At 44.6% G+C, this 19,122-nt stretch overlaps 1 protein-coding gene across 1 annotated transcript in view; it reads right to left on the bottom strand.

The window, feature by feature from the left end:
* LOC126291459 (uncharacterized) overlaps positions 1 to 19,122 on the bottom strand; it is a 228,507-nt gene that overhangs the window by 132,483 nt on the left and 76,902 nt on the right. The window contains exon 3 of the mRNA XM_049984971.1: positions 881 to 966. Within this exon, the coding sequence (XP_049840928.1) occupies positions 881 to 966 (86 nt within the window). The remainder of the gene's footprint in view (positions 1 to 880; positions 967 to 19,122) is intronic.

Here is a 19,122-nt window from a genome sequence, read left to right as displayed (position 1 = left end):
ACAGCGGTAAGTCGACGATATTCTACTTACCGTAATGGTGCACTTCATGGCGAGCCATCCTGGGCTCATATTTCAGCAAGATAATGCCCTCCCGCACAAGGCAAGAGTTTTTGCTGCTTCTACCCTACTTTGACCAGAAAGATCGCTGGATCTCTCCCCAATCGATACCGTCTTGTGGCAGGTCCCTTGAACCATTTGGGGAATGCTAGGCCGCATGACTGCTTGCGTAAGGGCTAGAGGCAGATCCACGCGTTATGGACTTGCGCAATTGCGAAGCTCTTTCTCTTGAGTAAATCGCCCAATTTTTTCTGAAATTGTAATCATTTATTTGTCTGTACATGTACATCAAATCTACCGATTTGCATCCATTCGAATAATTCCTTCGTGATACATCTTTTTTTTTCTATTTTTGTCTTAGATTGTATTTAGGTTATCTGTCATGTTCAGTAGGAGGTCATTAAATATATCAAGAAAAGAAACTGACCCAAAAAAAGGCCGTTGGTGCCCCCGTTTTACGTGGTTTGAGTCAGAGTCAGATTAAACCTCTTTCCCTGTTTGTTGACACCACATGGCAGTGTTTTGCGCCCTACTTTGTAGATGTGAAGGGAATCATGGTCGAGCTTTTTTCCTTAATCCCATAATGTTTCAGTTTGTGCAGAAGTGTTGCATGGTCCACACGTTTAAACGCTTTTGTTCAATCAAGAAAAATACGTACTCTCCTTAACGTGTTGTTTAATAAAAGTTCCTACATTTTTTAACAGCGTTTAAAACTAACTGTAGTTTACAAACTTCAAATACCTAGAATTGACGGAAACAACGTTATTGAGTGAATTTGAATCAGTTGAGACAAAGGCAATTACTACATTTCTGGAGAACTCACCCTGTGGTCGCGCGTCGCACGCCAGGGCTGCCAACAGCAGCAGCCATACTGCTGCAAGTCGCCGCAGCTGTCGCCGCTCTCCCATCCTGCAACACAAACAGTGAACGTTGGTAGCCGTGCCGCCTGTACCCTTACAGGAACAATGAGAGTTGCTCTCATTTTTCCGAATACTTTCATATAATCACACCACATACTAGAGAGCAATTAGATTTATTTTGGGGAAGAATGAGCTATTTCTCATAAAAACTATTAATCTGAAATATATTCGCAGGTGTGTATATGAACAATCAGCAGCAATTAAAATACGTGTCGGACCGGGAGTCGAGCCCGGACTCCTAGCTTAACCATTTTTATTTTTTATTTTTTTTGTAATGGACCGGTGGGGCTCCAAGTGGTAGTCACAGGAGTTGGCAGCGGTCAAATCCCGAGGCCCGGCCACAGTGGCCCCCCACCGCCAACGAGCCTGTAGGGCACATAAAAGTAGGAGCCATGGGAATCAACAAAAGTAGAAGGCTTTTTTTATTCACTTATTACTATTTATTTTACTTTAAGTTTCACTATTATTAGAAATTATGTCAAACAAAAGTCATCTACACAGAAGGAAAAACAGGAGCCTAGGTTTTAAAAAAATAGCATTAGGCTACACGAGCACACTTCATTGCCAGACCCAACCTCCCATATGCCGTCCACCATGTGGCTACAACCTGCACTCGCACATTCATTATGTATATTCCCATATAACGGAATCATTTTAATTCAAAGTCGCTTGCCCGGTGTCGTAATTGACAATTTATTGTAATTTATCATGTTGTGTGGTAATATAAAACCAGAAATCATCTCCACGCCTGACCTTTTTTGAGAATATATAAAATATTGGATGTCTCTCTAACAGCTGACGGCAACTTTCTTCATTTTGAAATGAGGTTCTGGAACATTTCGAGAACCTGCTGAAATTACGTTCCAAGATGTGTTGTGGACGTCATTCTATCTAGACGTAAGTATAAGTTACTAATCTCACAGTACTGTTACATAGACGTAGAATAAAATTATATATAAATGTAATGTCAGTAGGAACGCTAGAAAATATCACCAATGTGGAAACAAGCTTGTCGTGAACACATGTAAAGGCAACAATAAGTAAACATTTGTATATAATTTTGTAAACGTATAAAGTACATGTCGTATTATGAGTTCTAAAGCAGCCCAAGTCGACTGCTGGTGATGGGTGAAGTGGAAACGCGAAAGAGGGACCGCAGCTACAGACACCGAGACATGGCAGACCTCCGGTACTGGTGGAGAGAGATCGTGGAGCACTGTGGATCGCAGATGTGAAAAACCGCAGGAAATCAGGGGAAGGAATCGTTCGTGATACAGGCGCCACCAGCAGTGCGGCTAGCATATTGACTGCGCGCGGTTACAAGGAGTGGGGCAGCACAAATGTCTGTAGACGCTTGAGCTGGTTTAAACAGCGACGCCGTTGGGCAGTGATCAGTTCAATGCCATGGAAGCGTTTGGGTTCCACAAATGCCTGGAGAATGTTACCTGCCACAATGTGTGGCGCCAAAAGTGAAGTACAGTGGAGGTGGGGTGGCAATATGTGGGTATTTTTCGTGGTTAGGGTATCGTCCTCTAATCGTACTTCAGAAAGCGTTAATTGCGAAAAGACATGAAACGTTCTAGAGCATTGTGTACTGGGCACAGTAGTTGCTGGTGTCGACATGACGACACAGCCGGTCGTAAAGCAGCACCAATGAGGCAATGGTTGGCCGGAGTGGCCGTGCGGTTCTAGGCGCTACAGTCTGGAACCGCAAGACCGCTACGGTCGCAGGTTCGAATCCTGCCTCGGGCATGGATGTGTGTAATGTCCTTAAGTTAGTTAGGTTTAAGTAGTTCTAGGGGACTGATGACCTGAAACGGAGTGGCCTGCCCAGAATTCCTGTCTGAACGCAATGGAACACCTTCAGGATCAATTACAAAGTTGACTTCACTCCAGACCACCTGCTGTGGTTTCGGTTCTTGAGGAATCAAATGGTTCAAATGGCTCTGAGCACTGTGGGACTTCTAAGGTCATCAGTCCCCTAGAACAGGCTGTTCCAGCCGAGCTGCAGGGAGCCGGAGCGCTCACTGCGGCAGCTCGGAGCCCGCGTGGAGGGGGAAAGCGAACTCACTGCCCCTAGCCGCATGCAGCCGCAACTGACGCAATAATCCGTGTTCAATGGCAGCTATGACTAGCCACGGGAGCCCTGTACCTCTATTGGAGGTTACCCTTCTATTCATTGAGAGGAATGGTCGCCCGCAGTGTCTTGTATGTTGTAAAATTCTGCGAAGAGGTACAATATAGAACGACATTATACACGTCTTCAGGCAGCGCACTACGGTCAGGTAGAAGGCGTTGCACGCAGAGAACTCGTAGCCAGGCTTAAGAACGACGTACCAGGAGACATAAGTTTAAAAACGGTTTCGTAATACGGAGGGTATCAAAACATGCAACATAGTTCGTGTTCTGTAATGCGTTTATAATTTTCAGGTGAATGAGAGCGGGAAAAGATGACTGAATCTGCAATTCGAGCAAGCTACAGGGTCGCTCACATCATTGCGACGAGTGGCAAGCCGTTTTCGGTGGGACCACTGGTAAAATCGTGCATGGTAGCAGTTGCAGAATGTTTGTTTCCAAGGGAGGTGCAGGCAATTGAAGGGGTTTGCCTATCGAAGCAAACAATGTCTCGTCGAATCCTGGACATGGCAGCGGATTTAGAGACACAGCTCAGGAAAAAGGCGGAGAGCTTTGTTGCATTTTCGCTAAGCACTTGACGAAAGTACCGACATATCGGACTGTGCTCAGCCTGTAGTCTTTGTGCGTGGTGTCGACATGGGGCTGCAAGTAACTGAAGGACTCTCGGATGTGGTACCACTCGACTACAACGACGTGACATTTTTGAAGCTGTTTGTAAATCTGTGGACAATATGAATTTGCCGTGGGAAAAGCTCCATTCTGTAGCGACAGACGGTGCACCACAAATGATCGGGCGTCACCAGTTTTGCTTCTCGTTTGAAAAATAAACTCAGGGACGAATTCGGGAAAGACATTTTGACTCTTGATTGTTTTATTCACCAAGAGGCACTGTGTGCTGAAACAGTAGAGCTAGGTGGCGTAATGAAATATGTCGTAAAGTGTGTGAATTTTGTGCGACGTCACGGTATGAATCATCGCCAATTCAAAGCATTCCTGAAAGATATGGAAGCGGAGTATGGGGATATACCTTACCACAGTATAGTTCGTTGGCTGAGTCGGGGAAAAGCTCTTGATGTTTTCTTTGCCATTCGCGAGAAAATATCTCGTTTTCTCGAAATGAAAGGGCAAGAAATGCGTTGTCTGAAAGATAAAAAATGGATATCAGACCTGGCGTTCCTAGCTGACATAACTATGCATCTGAATAATTTAAATCTGTCATTGCTGGGCAAAGGGCAGCTAATCGTTGACACGCACGACCAGATCAAAGCGTTCATGGAAAAGTTACGTTTATTTGAGAGGCAGATGAATAATGGACATTTAACGTTCTTCAATCGTCTTGCATTTTTTAAAACTACCTGAAGGTACTACTTTCGGAGATTACCAATCAAAGTTAAAGCAGCTCATCAAGTCGTTTGAAACACGATTCCGAGACCTAACCAGTTTGGAAATGGAACTTAAGGTGTTCAGCACTATTTTTTTCAGTTTCCCCCGATGACTTGTCATCGTCACTTCAATTGAAGATTACTGATTTGCAAAATTCAACGTTGAAAGAGGGGTACAACAACACGTTGGGTTTGTCACGATGGTATCGTTGATTACGGCAAAAAAAATTTCCCAAACTTCAGATTATGTGCGTGTTTGGATCTAGGTATTGTTGTGAGCGGCTTTCCTCAGCAATCAAAAGAGTAAAAAGTAAGGAGCGATCGTTTCTTCAGGATGCACACAATGAAGGCCATCCTCCGCATTAACGCTGCGAACACTTTGACGCCTGATATTTCCGATCTTGTAATGAAAAGAAAATGTCAAGCTACAGAGACCCAATAAATTTAGTATGCAATTTCTTGTAAAACAGTTGTGCCTTATTTATTTCCTGAACATCGTATTTCCTCGTGTGGCATGTCACCACCTCTTGGCAGCTAAGAATATGAGGCTGTCGATCTTGTAAGACGCAGCTGGTACATCGAAACGCTTGCTTTGCCACCTGCCTCAGCCAGCCGTGCCACGTGCCGGCCCACTCGAATGGCCACAGCGAGCGACACGGCTCCCTGGAGCAGGGAGCGCCCCGCGGCTCACAGCGGAGCCGACGAGGTGGAACAGCCTGCCCTAGAACTTAGAGCTACTTAAACACATATCCATGCCCGAGGCAGGATTCGAACCTGCGACCGTAGCGATGACACGGTTCCGGACTGTATCGCCTAGAACCGCTCGGCCACTGCGGCCGGCCTCGAGGAATCATGATCTGTCATTCAATCACAGATACATCGCTGACAGTCCCCTACACAGTTAAAGCCGCCATAAAGGTGAAGGGTCGGAACACCCCATTATAATGCCAACTGACAGGTGTCGCTAGGCTAGTGCAGCCGCTGGTGAGGTGAAGTACTCACGGTGGTGTCTGCCGGCGCTGACCAGTCCACGTCCACGCAGCGACTGAGTCCCCAGTGGGACAGTAGTCGCACCTCGGCGCAGAACGTCCCCAAATGAGGGGTTTTCACCGGCGGGACACGCCTGTTTGTCCACCGCGGTCGCCACCCCCGTCTTCCGCGTTTCCCCCTGTCCCTGCCACACTCCCACTTCCGGCCGCACTTTGCTGGTCACCAGGACTTTCACTCCCTGCTTTTGCCGCCCGGCGTACTTGATTACCAAGGCGATGCGCGTATGGACGTCTGGGAATGTCGTTCCGCGTGTGTCACCCTAACGGCGCCGCACCGCACCCTCCTCTAGCCCGGAACTGTAACTTGAAATTCGTGGTGTGGTGATCACAAACGCAACAAAATTCATTCACGGATTATAGTGTAAGGCCGCAGTTGGGCCGGCTCGATTTCTCTGACGATACTGAAAATAGGCCTACCACCAGTACCCGTAAAAGAATCGCAGTCTTAATCGTGAGTTGTTCCACTAACAAGGGTAAGGCCTCAGACACGGCCAGCCGATTCGGCTCAGATTTGTCAGATCGCTTGTGTACAACCTAAAAAGAAGGAATCTACGATATTTTGGGTCAACACCCCCGCATTTTTGAGAAAATCGCCCCTAAAGGTTATGACGAGCGGTCGACTCGAAGTTGGCGGGATCGATAGATAATTGCAAATAGAGCAGTTTTCATCATGAGGTATGGGGTCCGAAGACACATACTTTTCCAGAAATCGGTGTAAGAAACTTTTACAACTGCCGCTTCTGTACCCACGTGGTCAACGCTTTTCGCCAACAGCACCGATTGTTGATTTACTTACCTTGTTAACCCTCCTATCCCTATCAATTGAAATGAAAAATACGAACGAAAAGAATAACATCCGCTCGGTTTCTTCGAGGTTCGAACCCGGGTTTTCCGATTCCCAGCCAGTTACCTCTTTTTTTTTTTTTTTTTTTTTTTTTTTTTTTTTTTTTTTTTTTTTTGTTTTGTTATCTCATTTTGTTCGTCATTATTCGTTGGATCTGTTCGTGGCGGACGTTCCCTGACGCCCGTTGAAGTTCTTTGTTGATCGATTCACTCAGTTTTTTTTACTACAGAGGGCAACTAACCCTCTGACCGAACACGTTGAGCCACCGTCCCGGCGAATTTTATATATATTTTTTGTCGGCGCGGACGTCGCATGGCATCCTGTTCAAGTTCGGTGGTTGATCCTTCCACTCAGCTTCTTATTACAGAGGCCAACCGGCTCTCTGACCGAACACGCTGAGGTACCGTGCAGGCAAGCCTTGGCCGTTGCGCTATCGGAGCTGTAGGCGACAGACGTTAACCACGTGGGTACAGACGCGGCAGTTGTAAAAGTTTCTAACCTCGATTTCTGGAAAGGTATGCGTTTTCGGACTCCATACCTCATGATGAAAAATGCTCTATTTACAATTATCTGTCGATGCCGTCAATTTGGAGTCGATCGCTCGTCATAACCTTTAGGGGTGATTTTCTCAAAAACGTGGGGGTATTGACCCAAAATATTTTAGATTCCTTCGTTTTAGGTTGTACACAATCGACCTGCCAAATATGAGTAGAATCGGTTGGCCGTCTCTGAGGCCTTCCCCTTGTAAGACATAAAGCAAGAGTGGAAAGTGGTAGGATTTCCACTACGCTCTTCTAAGCGACTAGTATTCAGATTTGGAACGTCATACTGATACGGTAATGGCGATTAAATTTCTGCAGCTAACAGTGTAAAACACGAGCTATTAACGTGATATCGTCATGTTCACAATATAAAGTTACGAGATCTGCATCTACATCTACATGTGTACATGTACATGATTACTCTGCAATTCATATTTACGTGCTTGGCAGAGGGTTCATCGAACCACAATCATACTATCTCTCTACCATTCCACTCTCGAACAGCGCGCGGGAAGAACGAACACCAAAACCTTTCTGTTCGAGCTCTGATTTCTCTTATTTTATTTTGATGACCATTCCTAGCTATGTAGGTTGGGCTCAACAAAATATTTTCGCATTCGGAAGAGAAAGTTGGTGACTGAAATTTCGTAAATAGATCTCGCCGCGACGAAAAACGTCTTTGCTTTAATGACTTCCATCCCAACTCGCGTATCATATCTGCCACACTCTCTCCCCTATTACGCGATAATACAAAACGAGCTGCCCTTTTTTGCACCCTTTCGATGTCCTCCGTCAATCCCACCTGGTAAGGATCCAACACCGCGCAGCAATATTCTAACAGAGGACGAACGAGTGTAGTGTAAGCTGTCTCTTTAGTGGACTTGTTGCATCTTCTAAGTGTCCTGCCAATGAAACGCAACCTTTGGTTCGCCTTCCCCACAATATTATATATGTGGTCTTTCCAACTGAAGTTGTTCGTAATTTTAACACCCAGGTACTTAGTTGAACTGACAGCCTTGAGAATTGTACTATTTATCGAGTAATCGAATTCCAACGGATTTCTTTTGGAACTCATGTGGATCACCTCACACTTTTCGTTATTTAGCGTCAACTGCCACTGCCACACCATACAGCAATCTTTTCTAAATCGCTTTGCAACTGATACTGGTCTTCGGATGGCCTTACTAGACGGTAAATTACAGCATCATCTGCGAATAACCTAAGAGAACTGCTCAGATTGTCACACAGCTCATTTATATAGATCAGGAACAGCAGAGATCCCAGGACGCTTCCCTGGGGAACACCTGATATCACTTCAGTTTTATTCGATGATTTGCCGTCTACCTGGACGGAGACTAGGAACTACTAAGCGATGTAGAGTGAGTTACCTCGAATGAGCCATCTCAAATTTTGTCTAATCTTAAGCCAAAGTAGACCACTATGAGCAAAATTTAACCAATGGTTTTCATTATATGTTTCCAAATAGTTTGTAAACTCCTTCGAAGGCGACCTTTCTACTGTTACCCACCTTGCTTTCGAAAGTATATAATTCGCTTTCAGATATGAAAAAAAATTATATGAACTGTTCAACCACGTATTTACATGTGTACAGTCGTTAACAGCTATTACACTCGCCCATTCACGCAACCTCTGCTCGGCCCACTAAAGGAAACCAACCGCTTTCCTTGCATGTTTCGTTTTTCAAATATTGCATCAACAGTGAATATTTGTGACTTCCGTGTCTATTATTGTGAAATACGAAAGATAATGTTCACGCTACATTTAATATAAAACATTTTTATAATATTTCAGGATTTTATTCTTTTTAGGTGGCTTATTGGTAGCCAACTTCCCCTGTAAGATGGCGTCATACAGTAACGAACGAAAATATATGTTCTCCTGCTTAATAGCTCTTAGCGACTCAGTAGACCAGCGAAGCCGCGAGCCCTGGATGCGACAGTGCTCCACAGGTTACCGCAAGCGTGTGGCACCAGCAGCCTAAAGCCGTCGGCACACGGACCGTGCTGTCGAACGTTAACGCTGAGCGTGACAAGTTCAACGTGCTGCTCAACGCTCAGGAACTATGCGACTCGTGCACACGGCGCGTGGGCCCCAACGTGGTATACGCGATCGCAACGCACTCCAGCACCAGTTCAGGGATGTTTCTAGTTCGTAAATCACACTGTTTACTCAACGGGCGAACGTAAAATTCCCACGTTAGCTCTATTAAACGGCACATTTCCTCCACATGAAAAACAAAGTACCATGCCCAATCAATAATGACAGAGACATACAAAAGTTCCATTACAAACAGTGCGGTACAAATTTGGAATACTTCTCCGCATAAGATAAACATTATTTCATCATTCGCACACTTTATTAAAACCCCAAGGTCAGTCTTACTTAATCACTGTTCCTACCCAGTAGCAGAATCTTTGCAACATGTGAATTACGAAGCGTAAAAGAAAAAGGAGCAAAAATCTTTATACAAGTAGCGCAAGCTGTCCTGTAAATTAAGCCAATCGAACAAAAGTGACCCCTCAAAAAAAGTTGAACTTATACTTACATTACATCAAATATCATAGTATATACTTATATTAAACTAATAATAAAGTATCAGAACCTAATAGAAACGCTAATGTTAGGAAAAAAATTTAGCAGTGTCAAGACGCGAAGCTCCGTCCCAACTAGCAAATCAATGCGAGACGTCGCAAGTAATCAAAGTATGTTAGCCGTTGCAGAAAACCTTATTGTAGATATGTTACTAATTGAAATTTAATTATAACAAATTGTACTGAGAACAATGCGTTTTTGGTGGATCTTCCGTGTGTCAGAAGCCTACTCTCATAAGACGCAAGTTACAATAATTCCTTTGCCATGAATATGATGTTTCTCGTTATTTTATTGGAACGAATCACACAGTTAACAACGGGTTTTCCAATGATTCTGAATGTGCTGGTGCTCAGAAACAGCATATATACATATACGCTTGAAATGAATGCCAATATGGCGCCTCACAACTCTGTTCTGAAGGGAGACGGCGTGCTTGTGCCGTTGTGCCATCTCATTGGTCAACGCTCAGACGCACGCTCAGAATATCTGACCTGCCACATATTGCTCTGCCAGTTCGGAAAGACTCCCGGACTTGCTATTCCACGCTACGACGTCAGAAACTCGGCACGCTCAACGCTCAACGTTCGGGTGCACGGTCCGTGTGCCGAAGGCTGAAACACACGTCACGCACTCCCTGTGAATCTCGGCCCTGTGGTTTTGTGGGGCTGAGCTGGCGCCCCACAGCGACCTTGAAGTGTCACAGCAGGTTCGGGTTTGGCGAATTTGGTGAACAAGACGTCAATGCGACTTCTCCAGCAGGTAGCTCAAACCACTGTAGCACGATTCTGCCATTGTGACAGCTAATGACGTACCTTCACTGCATGACAAAAGACATGCGATAGCAACATGCACATATGCAGATGGCGGTAGTATCACGCACACAAGACAAGGTATAAGAGGGCAGTGCATTGGAGGAGCTGCCATTTGTACTCAGGTGATCCGTGAGAGGAGGTTTCCAACGCGATTATGACCACAAGTCATTCCGGATATACACTGAACGTCAAGTGGAAATTGCAGCTAGACGCACGGGACCTTGAGTTTCGTAAAATCGTTAGGGAATTCAGCATTCCGAGATCCATAGTGTCAAGAGAGTGCCGAGAATACCAAATTTCAGACATTATGTCTCTTCAAAGACAACGTAGAGGCCGACAGTCTTCACTTAACCACCGAGAGAAGCAGGGTATGCCTAGAGTTGTCACTGATCATATCGGTTAGACCGTACATGACTGGAAAACTAAGGGCTTATCAGATGAGTCCCGAATTCTGTTCGGAAGAGCTGATGGTACGGCTCGAGTGTAGCGGAGACACGAAGCCTGGGACCCAAGTTGTCAACAAACAACTGCTCAAACTGGTAGTGGCCCCATAATTGTGAACGCTATGTTGACATGTTAATGGACTGGATCCTCGGCTCAAACTGAACCGATGATTGACTGAAATGGTTATACAGGGTGAAAAGTATGTAAACCGGAGGTTGTACGGGACATCAAAACAAATATTTTCCCCTAATGTCATTTTTTACTATGAGGAGTATTTAAATCGGTAGAGGAAGATTTCTATGGCGGCAAATTAATTAAACCAACAAACACTTTTCCATTTTTTATGACCAAGAGACAACACATTAACTCAACCCAATTTCAATTACAGTAGATTTTCAAAAATTCCTCCATTGACACGTAAACAAATGTTACACCGTCGGATCATGTTCTGTCTGACACGGGCTAAAACCCCAGGAGTATCCTGAATTGTTCCTACTGCTGCTACTATCCGAGCAACCAGATCCTCTTCTGATGCAACAGGAGCTGCGTAAACAAGGCTATCAGCACACACACACACACACACACACACACACACACACACACACACACACACACACACACACACACACAAAACCAGAGGAATCATATCTGGTGATCGAGCAGGCCATAGTATAGGACCACCTCTGCCAATCCACGTTTCTGGGAACCGTCGATTCAAGAATCGACGCACACGACGAGTGAAATGTGCCGGCGCCCCGTCATGTTGGAACCACATGCGTTGTCTTGCAGGGAGCGGGACGTCTTCCAGCAATTCTGACAATGCCAATGCGAGAAAATTGTAATAGTGATTGCCATTTAATGGCCTAGGTAGCAGATACGGCCCAATTAAACAGTCCCCAACAACACTTACCCACACATTAACAAAGAACCGTACTTGATGAGCGCAACTAACTATGGCTAGTGGGTTATCCTCACTCATGTGAATTGTTGGAGACTCCATCACGCCCGAACGTTGCTTCATCGGTAAACAACACAGAGGATGGAAATGTAGGATGCATTTCAAACTGTTCCAGGTATCACTGCGAAAACTGTGTTCTGGCTGGATAATCAACTCGTTCCAGGTTGTCGACACGCAGTAAGTGAGATGGTCTCGAAGGACTGTTCTTGCCGGCCGAGGTGGCCAGGCGGTTCTAGGCGCTACAGTCCGGAACCGCGCGACATCTACGGTCGCAGGTTCGAATCCTGCCTCGGGCTTGGATGTGTGTGATGCCCTTAGGTTATTTAGGTTTAAGTACTTCTACGTTCTAGGGGACAGATGGTCTCAGAAGTTAAGTCCCATAGTGCTCAGACCCATTTGGACCATTTTTGACTGGTCTTACATTCGTCTGATTCGTTTCCATGTTACGTGCAATTGCACGAGTGCTGATTGAAGGATCCCGCTCCACTTGCTGCAAGATAGCTTCCTCAAATTGCAGCGTTCTTACCGTGAGACGGCGTTCCTGTCCAGGCAATCTGCTAAATGACCCAGTCTCACGCACACGTTGGTACACAGCAGCAAAGGTCGTATGATGCGGGATGCGGCGATTACGATATTGTTGATAAACCCGCTGTGCAGCTCGTCCGCTGTGGTGCGTTACGTAGTACGCACCAACCATATCAGTGTACTCGCTACAGGTGTATCGCTCCATATGTAAACAAAGACAATGCACTACTACACAGGTGGACAGCAGTTGCCTACAACTGAAGAGCGTAATACGCCCTCTAACAACTGAAGATCGTAATACGGCCTCCGCCGGTTTACATAATCCTCATAGGAAAAAAGTACATTAGGGGAAAATATTTGCTTTCATGTCCCCTACAACAGAGTTTGTCGGTTTAAATACTTTTCACCCTGTATTCGGTTACCTGGAGAGCATTCGCAGCCACTCAACAAACACATGTTCCTAAACACCGATGGACTTTTTATGGAACACAGTGCACCATCTCAGCTGGCCACAATTCTTCGCGACTGGTTTGAAGAACATTCTGCACAAAAAAATGTTCAAATGCATGTGAATTCCTAAGGGATCAAACTAGAGTTAATCTAACTTACGCTAAGAACAACACACTCACACCGATGTCCGATAGAGGACTCGAACCTCCCGCGGGCGCCTCAAGCCGCACGGTCTGCACAATGATTTCGTCACGCATATTATGCGACATGAATCACATCGAACATTTATGTGATATAATCGAGAGGTCAGTTCGTACACAAAATCCAGCACTGGCAACATTTTCGCAATTATGGACGGCTTTAGAAGCAGCGTGGCTGAATATCCTAATATCGTGTCGGACCTCCTTTTGCCCGCCGTAGAGCAGCAACTCGAACGGCCATGGACCGAACATGTCGTTGCAAGTCTTGTAAGTAGGCTGTTAAGGTTTTTTTTATTGGTAACGCCGCCGCCACGTAGCGCTCTGTATGAAAATCAGTGGCTGTGCCGTGTGCAGTCTGTGGCTGGTTGGCATTGTTGTAATACTCGCCATTGTAGTGTTGGGCAGCGGCAGCTGGATGCTAACAGCGCGTAGCGTTGCTCAGTTGGAGGTGAGCCGCCAGCAGTGGTGGACGTGGGTAGAGAGATGTCGGAGTTTTGAAATTTGTAAGAATTGGTGTCATGAAGTGATATATATATTATGACTACTAAGGTAAATACATTGTTTGTTCTCTATTAAAATCTTTCATTTGCTAACTATACCTATCAGTAGTTAGTGCCTTCCGTAGTTTGAATCTTTTATTTAGCTGGCAGTAGTGGCGCTCGCTGTATTGCAGTAGCTTGAGTAACGAAGATTTTTGTGAGGTAAGTGATTTGTGAAACGTATAGGTTAATGTTAGTCAGGGCCATCCTTTCGTAGGGATTTTTTGAAGTCAGATTGCGTTGCGCTAAAAATATTGTGAGTCAGTTTAAGCACAGTCTTGTATAAATTTTTCTAAGGGGACGTTTCAGTCTCCTGCAGAGATACTGAGTCTTTCTGCCTCTATAGTGGTCCACAGGCCCCATCATTGCAAATGTGTTGGCAGTGCAGGATTTTTTGCACGAACTGACCTCTCGATTAGGTCCCACAAATGTTCGATGGGATTCATTGCCAGGTTATATGGGTAGAAAATCATTCACTCGAATTGTGCACAATGTTCTTCAAACCAGTCGCACACAATTGTGGCCGATGACACAGCGCATTGTCTTCCATAAAAAATTCCGTCGTTGTATGGAACATGAAGCGCATGAGTGGCTGCAAATGGTCTCTCAGTCAATGATCGGTTCAGTCGGAGCAGAGGATCCAGTCCATTACATATCAACACAGCGTACAGCACTACGGAGCCACTACCAGTTTGCACACTGCCCTGTTGACACCTTGGGTAGGTGTCCGCTACACTCGAGCCGTACCATCAGCTCTTACCAACAGAATTCGGGACTCATTCATAAGACAGTGTTCGAGTCATGCACGGTCCAGCCGATATGGTCACAAGACAGAGAGAGGCGCTGCAGGCGATGTCGTGTTTTTAGCAGAGACACTCCCGTTCGTCGTCAGCTGCGATAGCCCATTAACGCACAATTTCCTTACCTAATTGATACGCTTGTCGTACGTTCCACATTGATTTCTGCGGTTATTTCACCCAGTGTTGCTTGTCTATTAGCACTGACAAGCCTACGCAAACGCAGCTGCTCTCGGTCGTTAAGTGAAGGCTGTCGGCCACTTTGTTGTTTGTGGTGAGAGGTAATGCCTGAAATTCGTATTCTGGCGCTCTCTTGACACTGTGGTTCTCGGAATATTGAATTCCCTAACGATTTGCGAAATGCAATGTCCCATGCGTCTAGCTGCAAGTACCATTCCGCGTGCAAAATGTGCCGAGAACACCAAATTTCAGACATTACCCTTCACTGCGGTGAACGTCGCTAATCGTGCGCAGTGACAGCCTCAATAGAAAGAAAGATAATGCTAATGAATGTAGCCCTTTTCATAACTACGACATTACTTAATTGGACTGACGACACACAAATTACCTAGGATATACCAATCGAGTATTTCAGAACGTTGGCACTTGCCAACTTGCAACAAACTTTGTACATAATTTCAAACTTTTTCTAAACCTTTGCTCGCTTTCGTGCTCAAAGTCAAATAAGTCATTAGTAAAGCAATCATAGGTCTGAAGCTGTTCTACACATGGATATTGCCTCATTAAAGAACCGAGCAATATTTATTTACTGGCAGTATTTATTTCGCTGATTTACATTGAGCTCAGACATGCCTGCGGAGTTCTGTTGCGGTCCGGGTAACTACCCCCGTCGGAAGTAAGAGTCCTCCCTCAGCCACGGTTGTGTGTGTCGTCCTTAGCGCAAGTTAGTTTAAGTTAGATTAAGTAGTGCGAAAGCTTACGGACCGATGACGTCAGCAGTTTGGTCCCATAGGACCTTACCGCAAATCACCAATTTTTTCCGCGTACTTGCGAGTAAGACTCGAGCACCAAGGCTTCCGTGCACACTTAATTATGTAATTATACAGCTAGTACATGCACCCCTAGAATCAAAAACCTCGACGAATTTTCGCCGTTATCGACACTTGCAAGATATACGTCGCCGGAATTCCAAGACTTTCGAGAACGAAAAAAAATTTTTTTGTGTGATATAATTACAAATCAACAATTATCGGATTTTTTTTTCCTTTACTTTTAGCACGAGAGCTTGCTGCGTGCCAAATTTAATGATTCTAGATTTACGGAAATACTGTATACGTTTAGACTGGTGAGTCTGCGATTACGAAGCCTTGTGAAATAAATGGGCATTTCTTTTGATTGCATTGACTTAAGGGGGGGTAAGCCATCAAACGTGCCGACTTGGAGCAGGAGAGGCATCACAGGACATTTTAATTTTCAGTGTCTATACTTTTACAAAAAAATTCATAAAACTTTGTCAGCATCACCAGGAAGGATTCAGGATTCACACTCATTGCAATGGAAGTTCGAAAACAAACATTTTTTTTACGTGTGTAATTTCATCATTTTTTTACTTACTAGTGGGTGCATAATGTAAGCTTTTAAGGGGGGTAGGACGTCAAACGGACCGACTTGGAGCAGGAGAGGCACCACAGGACATTTTAATTTCCACTGTCTATACTTTCACAAAAAAATTCATAAAACTTTGTCAGCATGACCAGGAAGGATTCAGAATTCACACTCATAGCAGTGGAAGTTTGAAAACATAGCGAAATAATTTTGTTTTACATATGAAATTTGATCATTTTTTTCACTTACTAATGGCTGTATTTGTTACTATAGGTACACTTTTCTTCATAAGTTAGAGAGATTCTTCGATGAATTTTGCACATCATACATACCATACTCACAGGTGTATGGAACTCTAGAATTTATTTAATTTATGAAAAAACGAATGAACTGTTATATTTTAAACTTCATGTTTAGAAAAAACACAAGTTTTGTAGTTAATTACCTCAATTTTTACCACAGTTTTTAATAGATTTCGAAAATTCTAGAGTTTTTATAAACCTTTAAGTATGGTTTATATGCTGTGCACAATTCATCGAAGAATCTCTCTTACTTATGAAGAAAAGTGTACCTATAGCAACAAATACGGCCATAAGTAAGTGAAAAAAATGATGAAATTTTACACGTAAAAAAATTATTTCGTTATGTTTTCGAACTTCCACTGCTATGAATGTGAATTCTGAATCCTTCCTGGTCATGCTGACAAGGTGGGTTTTTTTTTTTTTTTTTTTTTTTTTTTTTTTTTTTTTTTTTTTTTTTGTTGTAAAAGGATAGACAGTGGAAATTAAAATGTCCTGTGGTGCCTCTCCTGCTAAAAGTCGGCCCGTTTGACGTCCTACCCCCCTTAGAAGCTTACGTTATCGGCCCCGCCAAGGGACCATAGACCTTACTTAGTATGCGTCGTAAATGTCAACTTGGTGCATCGACCCGTTTCTAAGGACAAATGTTTTCAGCAGACAGACAGGCAAGAAAGTGAACGGTTCCGTTTCTACCGATTAAGGTAAACATTGACTTATCAGGACGGATTCTTGGCTGGGGATCAGTAGTTTGTTGTTGTTGTTGTTATGGTCTTCAATCCTGAGACTGGTTTGATGCAGCTCTCTATGCTACTCAATCCTGTGCAAGCTTCTTCATCTCCCAGTACCTACTGCAACCTACATCCTTCTGAAGCTACTTAGTGTATTCATCTCTTGGTCTCCCTCCGCGATTTTTACGCTCCACGCTGTCCTCCAATACTAAATTGGTGATCCCTTGATGCCTCAGAACATGTGCTACCAACCGATCCCTTCTTCTAGTCAAGTGGTGATACAAACTTCTCCCGTCCTATTCAATACCTCCTCATTAGTTACGTGATCTACCCAGCTAATCTTCAGCATTTTCTGTAGCATCACATTTCGAAAGCTTCTATTCTCTTCTTGTCCAAACTATTTATCGTCCATGTTTCACTTCCGTACATGGCTACACTCCATACAATTACTTTCAGAAACGACTTCCTGGCACTTAAATCTATACTCGATGTTAACAAATTTCTCTACTTCAGAAAGGCTTTCCTTGTCATTGCCAGTCTGCATGTTATATCCTCTCTACTTCGACCATCATCAGTTATTTTGCTCCCCAAATAGCAAAACTAATCTAATTCCCTCAGCATCATCAGTAGCTTGTTAGCTCAGAGAAATATAAATGAAAAAATAAAGTAAATGTGAGTGAACTACGCTGGTCCTCATGGTCCTGTGACATGGTCTTTAGACTGCTTCCAGAACGAATTTTCACTCGGCAGCGGAGTGTGGGGTGATATGAAACTTCCTGGCAGATTAAAACTGTGTTTTGGACCGAGACTCGAACTCGGGACCTTTGCCTTTCGCGGGCAAGTTTGAGTCTCGGCCCGGCACACATTTTTAATCCGCCAGGAAGTTTCGGTCTATAGACTTTTAATACCGCTGCTCGACAACGGCTAATAAAATTTTGAACCTCAGTTTCTCGAAAACGCTTGAGAAAGGACGTCATACTTGTGGTGTGCGTACTGTAAGACCTTCGGTACACACACCATCAGATTATTTGACTTGACGCTCTAACGAAGTAGGCGAGTGTCAGCAATATGTCTCGTGGTCTTATCGTGGCGTGTTTATCTTCTGCCGTTATGTCAGAAATGACGCCTGCACATTTAGAGTAGCAGATTGACGGTGACCAACTTTAAACAGTGCTTGATTGATTTTCACACACATTTATTAAAATAATAAAAATCGTATATTCTGGATGCTATTTACAATTGACAATCTGAAGTTCCTTTGGTCTTGGTACGTTAATCTTATTCTCACATATCTCTGACACTTGACAAAATGTCTATTCATTTATCTTCATGGCTACATACAGGAATATGGTAATCTTATTAGGCGCAGGCTGAAACTTGACTATAGACTGGTACAGCCTAATGGAGACTGGTACAGACTGGTGTAGACAAATGCAGACTGACTAATCGGAGGTCTGTACACTCGTTTTAATACCTCGCGCGTTCAGGTATCACTGCGCGAGTGTGATCCGCGAGGAGAAAAGGTTCTACGCTAGCAGCAATCTCATTGGCTGCGTTACATATTAATACGCGGATCGGCGGAAGCAGAATTTGGTCCGTGTCTAAGGCAGCGCCATCTCGTAGTGCGCTGTTGTGTTTAGCGGGGTGCGCTCCAGTGGGAAAGTTGTGTTCGCGCTGACTACGAGGAACTATGTACACAACAATACTAGGCCAGCATGTGCTGCATCTGTGTGATACTGTCGCGCGCGAGACGAGCAAATACGGCGCAGCCCGCTAGCTGCACGCTCGCCTTGCTGAGACCGGCGTGGCCCGCTTTGCCGCGCGCTAGCGCCCGGAACGTATTATACCGTTGCGATGCGGCAGCCAACAGCCGTGACCCAGAAGGCGTGCGCTGTCTTCCTGCACCGTGCGAGCGCGCTTCCTTCCGCCGTGCCTGCACGCACGCCTCGCGCCAGTAGCGACAGACACAAGGCCCCTCGACGCAATTCGAAATGTATTGCGGAGCGGCACGTTACTTTTTTACCGCCCTTCCAGTGTCCAGCAATGTTCATTTGTCTAGCTAAAAGCTGTAGTAGAAAATACTAGACCACTACTGTCTATTGATGGTCGCAACATACACAGAATTGTCCGGTAAACGTGATGTGGCTAGCTCCGGGTATAAAAGTTTTAACTTGTCAATGGGAGTTATTTAAAATGGAATGATCATATAAAGTTGATCGTCGGTAAAGCAGGTGCCAGACTGAGATTCATTGGAAGAATCC

The sequence above is a fragment of the Schistocerca gregaria genome, chromosome 9 (genome assembly GCF_023897955.1).
Source record: "Schistocerca gregaria isolate iqSchGreg1 chromosome 9, iqSchGreg1.2, whole genome shotgun sequence".
NCBI classification, from domain to species: domain Eukaryota; kingdom Metazoa; phylum Arthropoda; class Insecta; order Orthoptera; family Acrididae; genus Schistocerca; species Schistocerca gregaria.
Note: the sequence above shows the minus strand (reverse complement) of the source record. Positions and strands in the feature narration are given on the sequence as shown.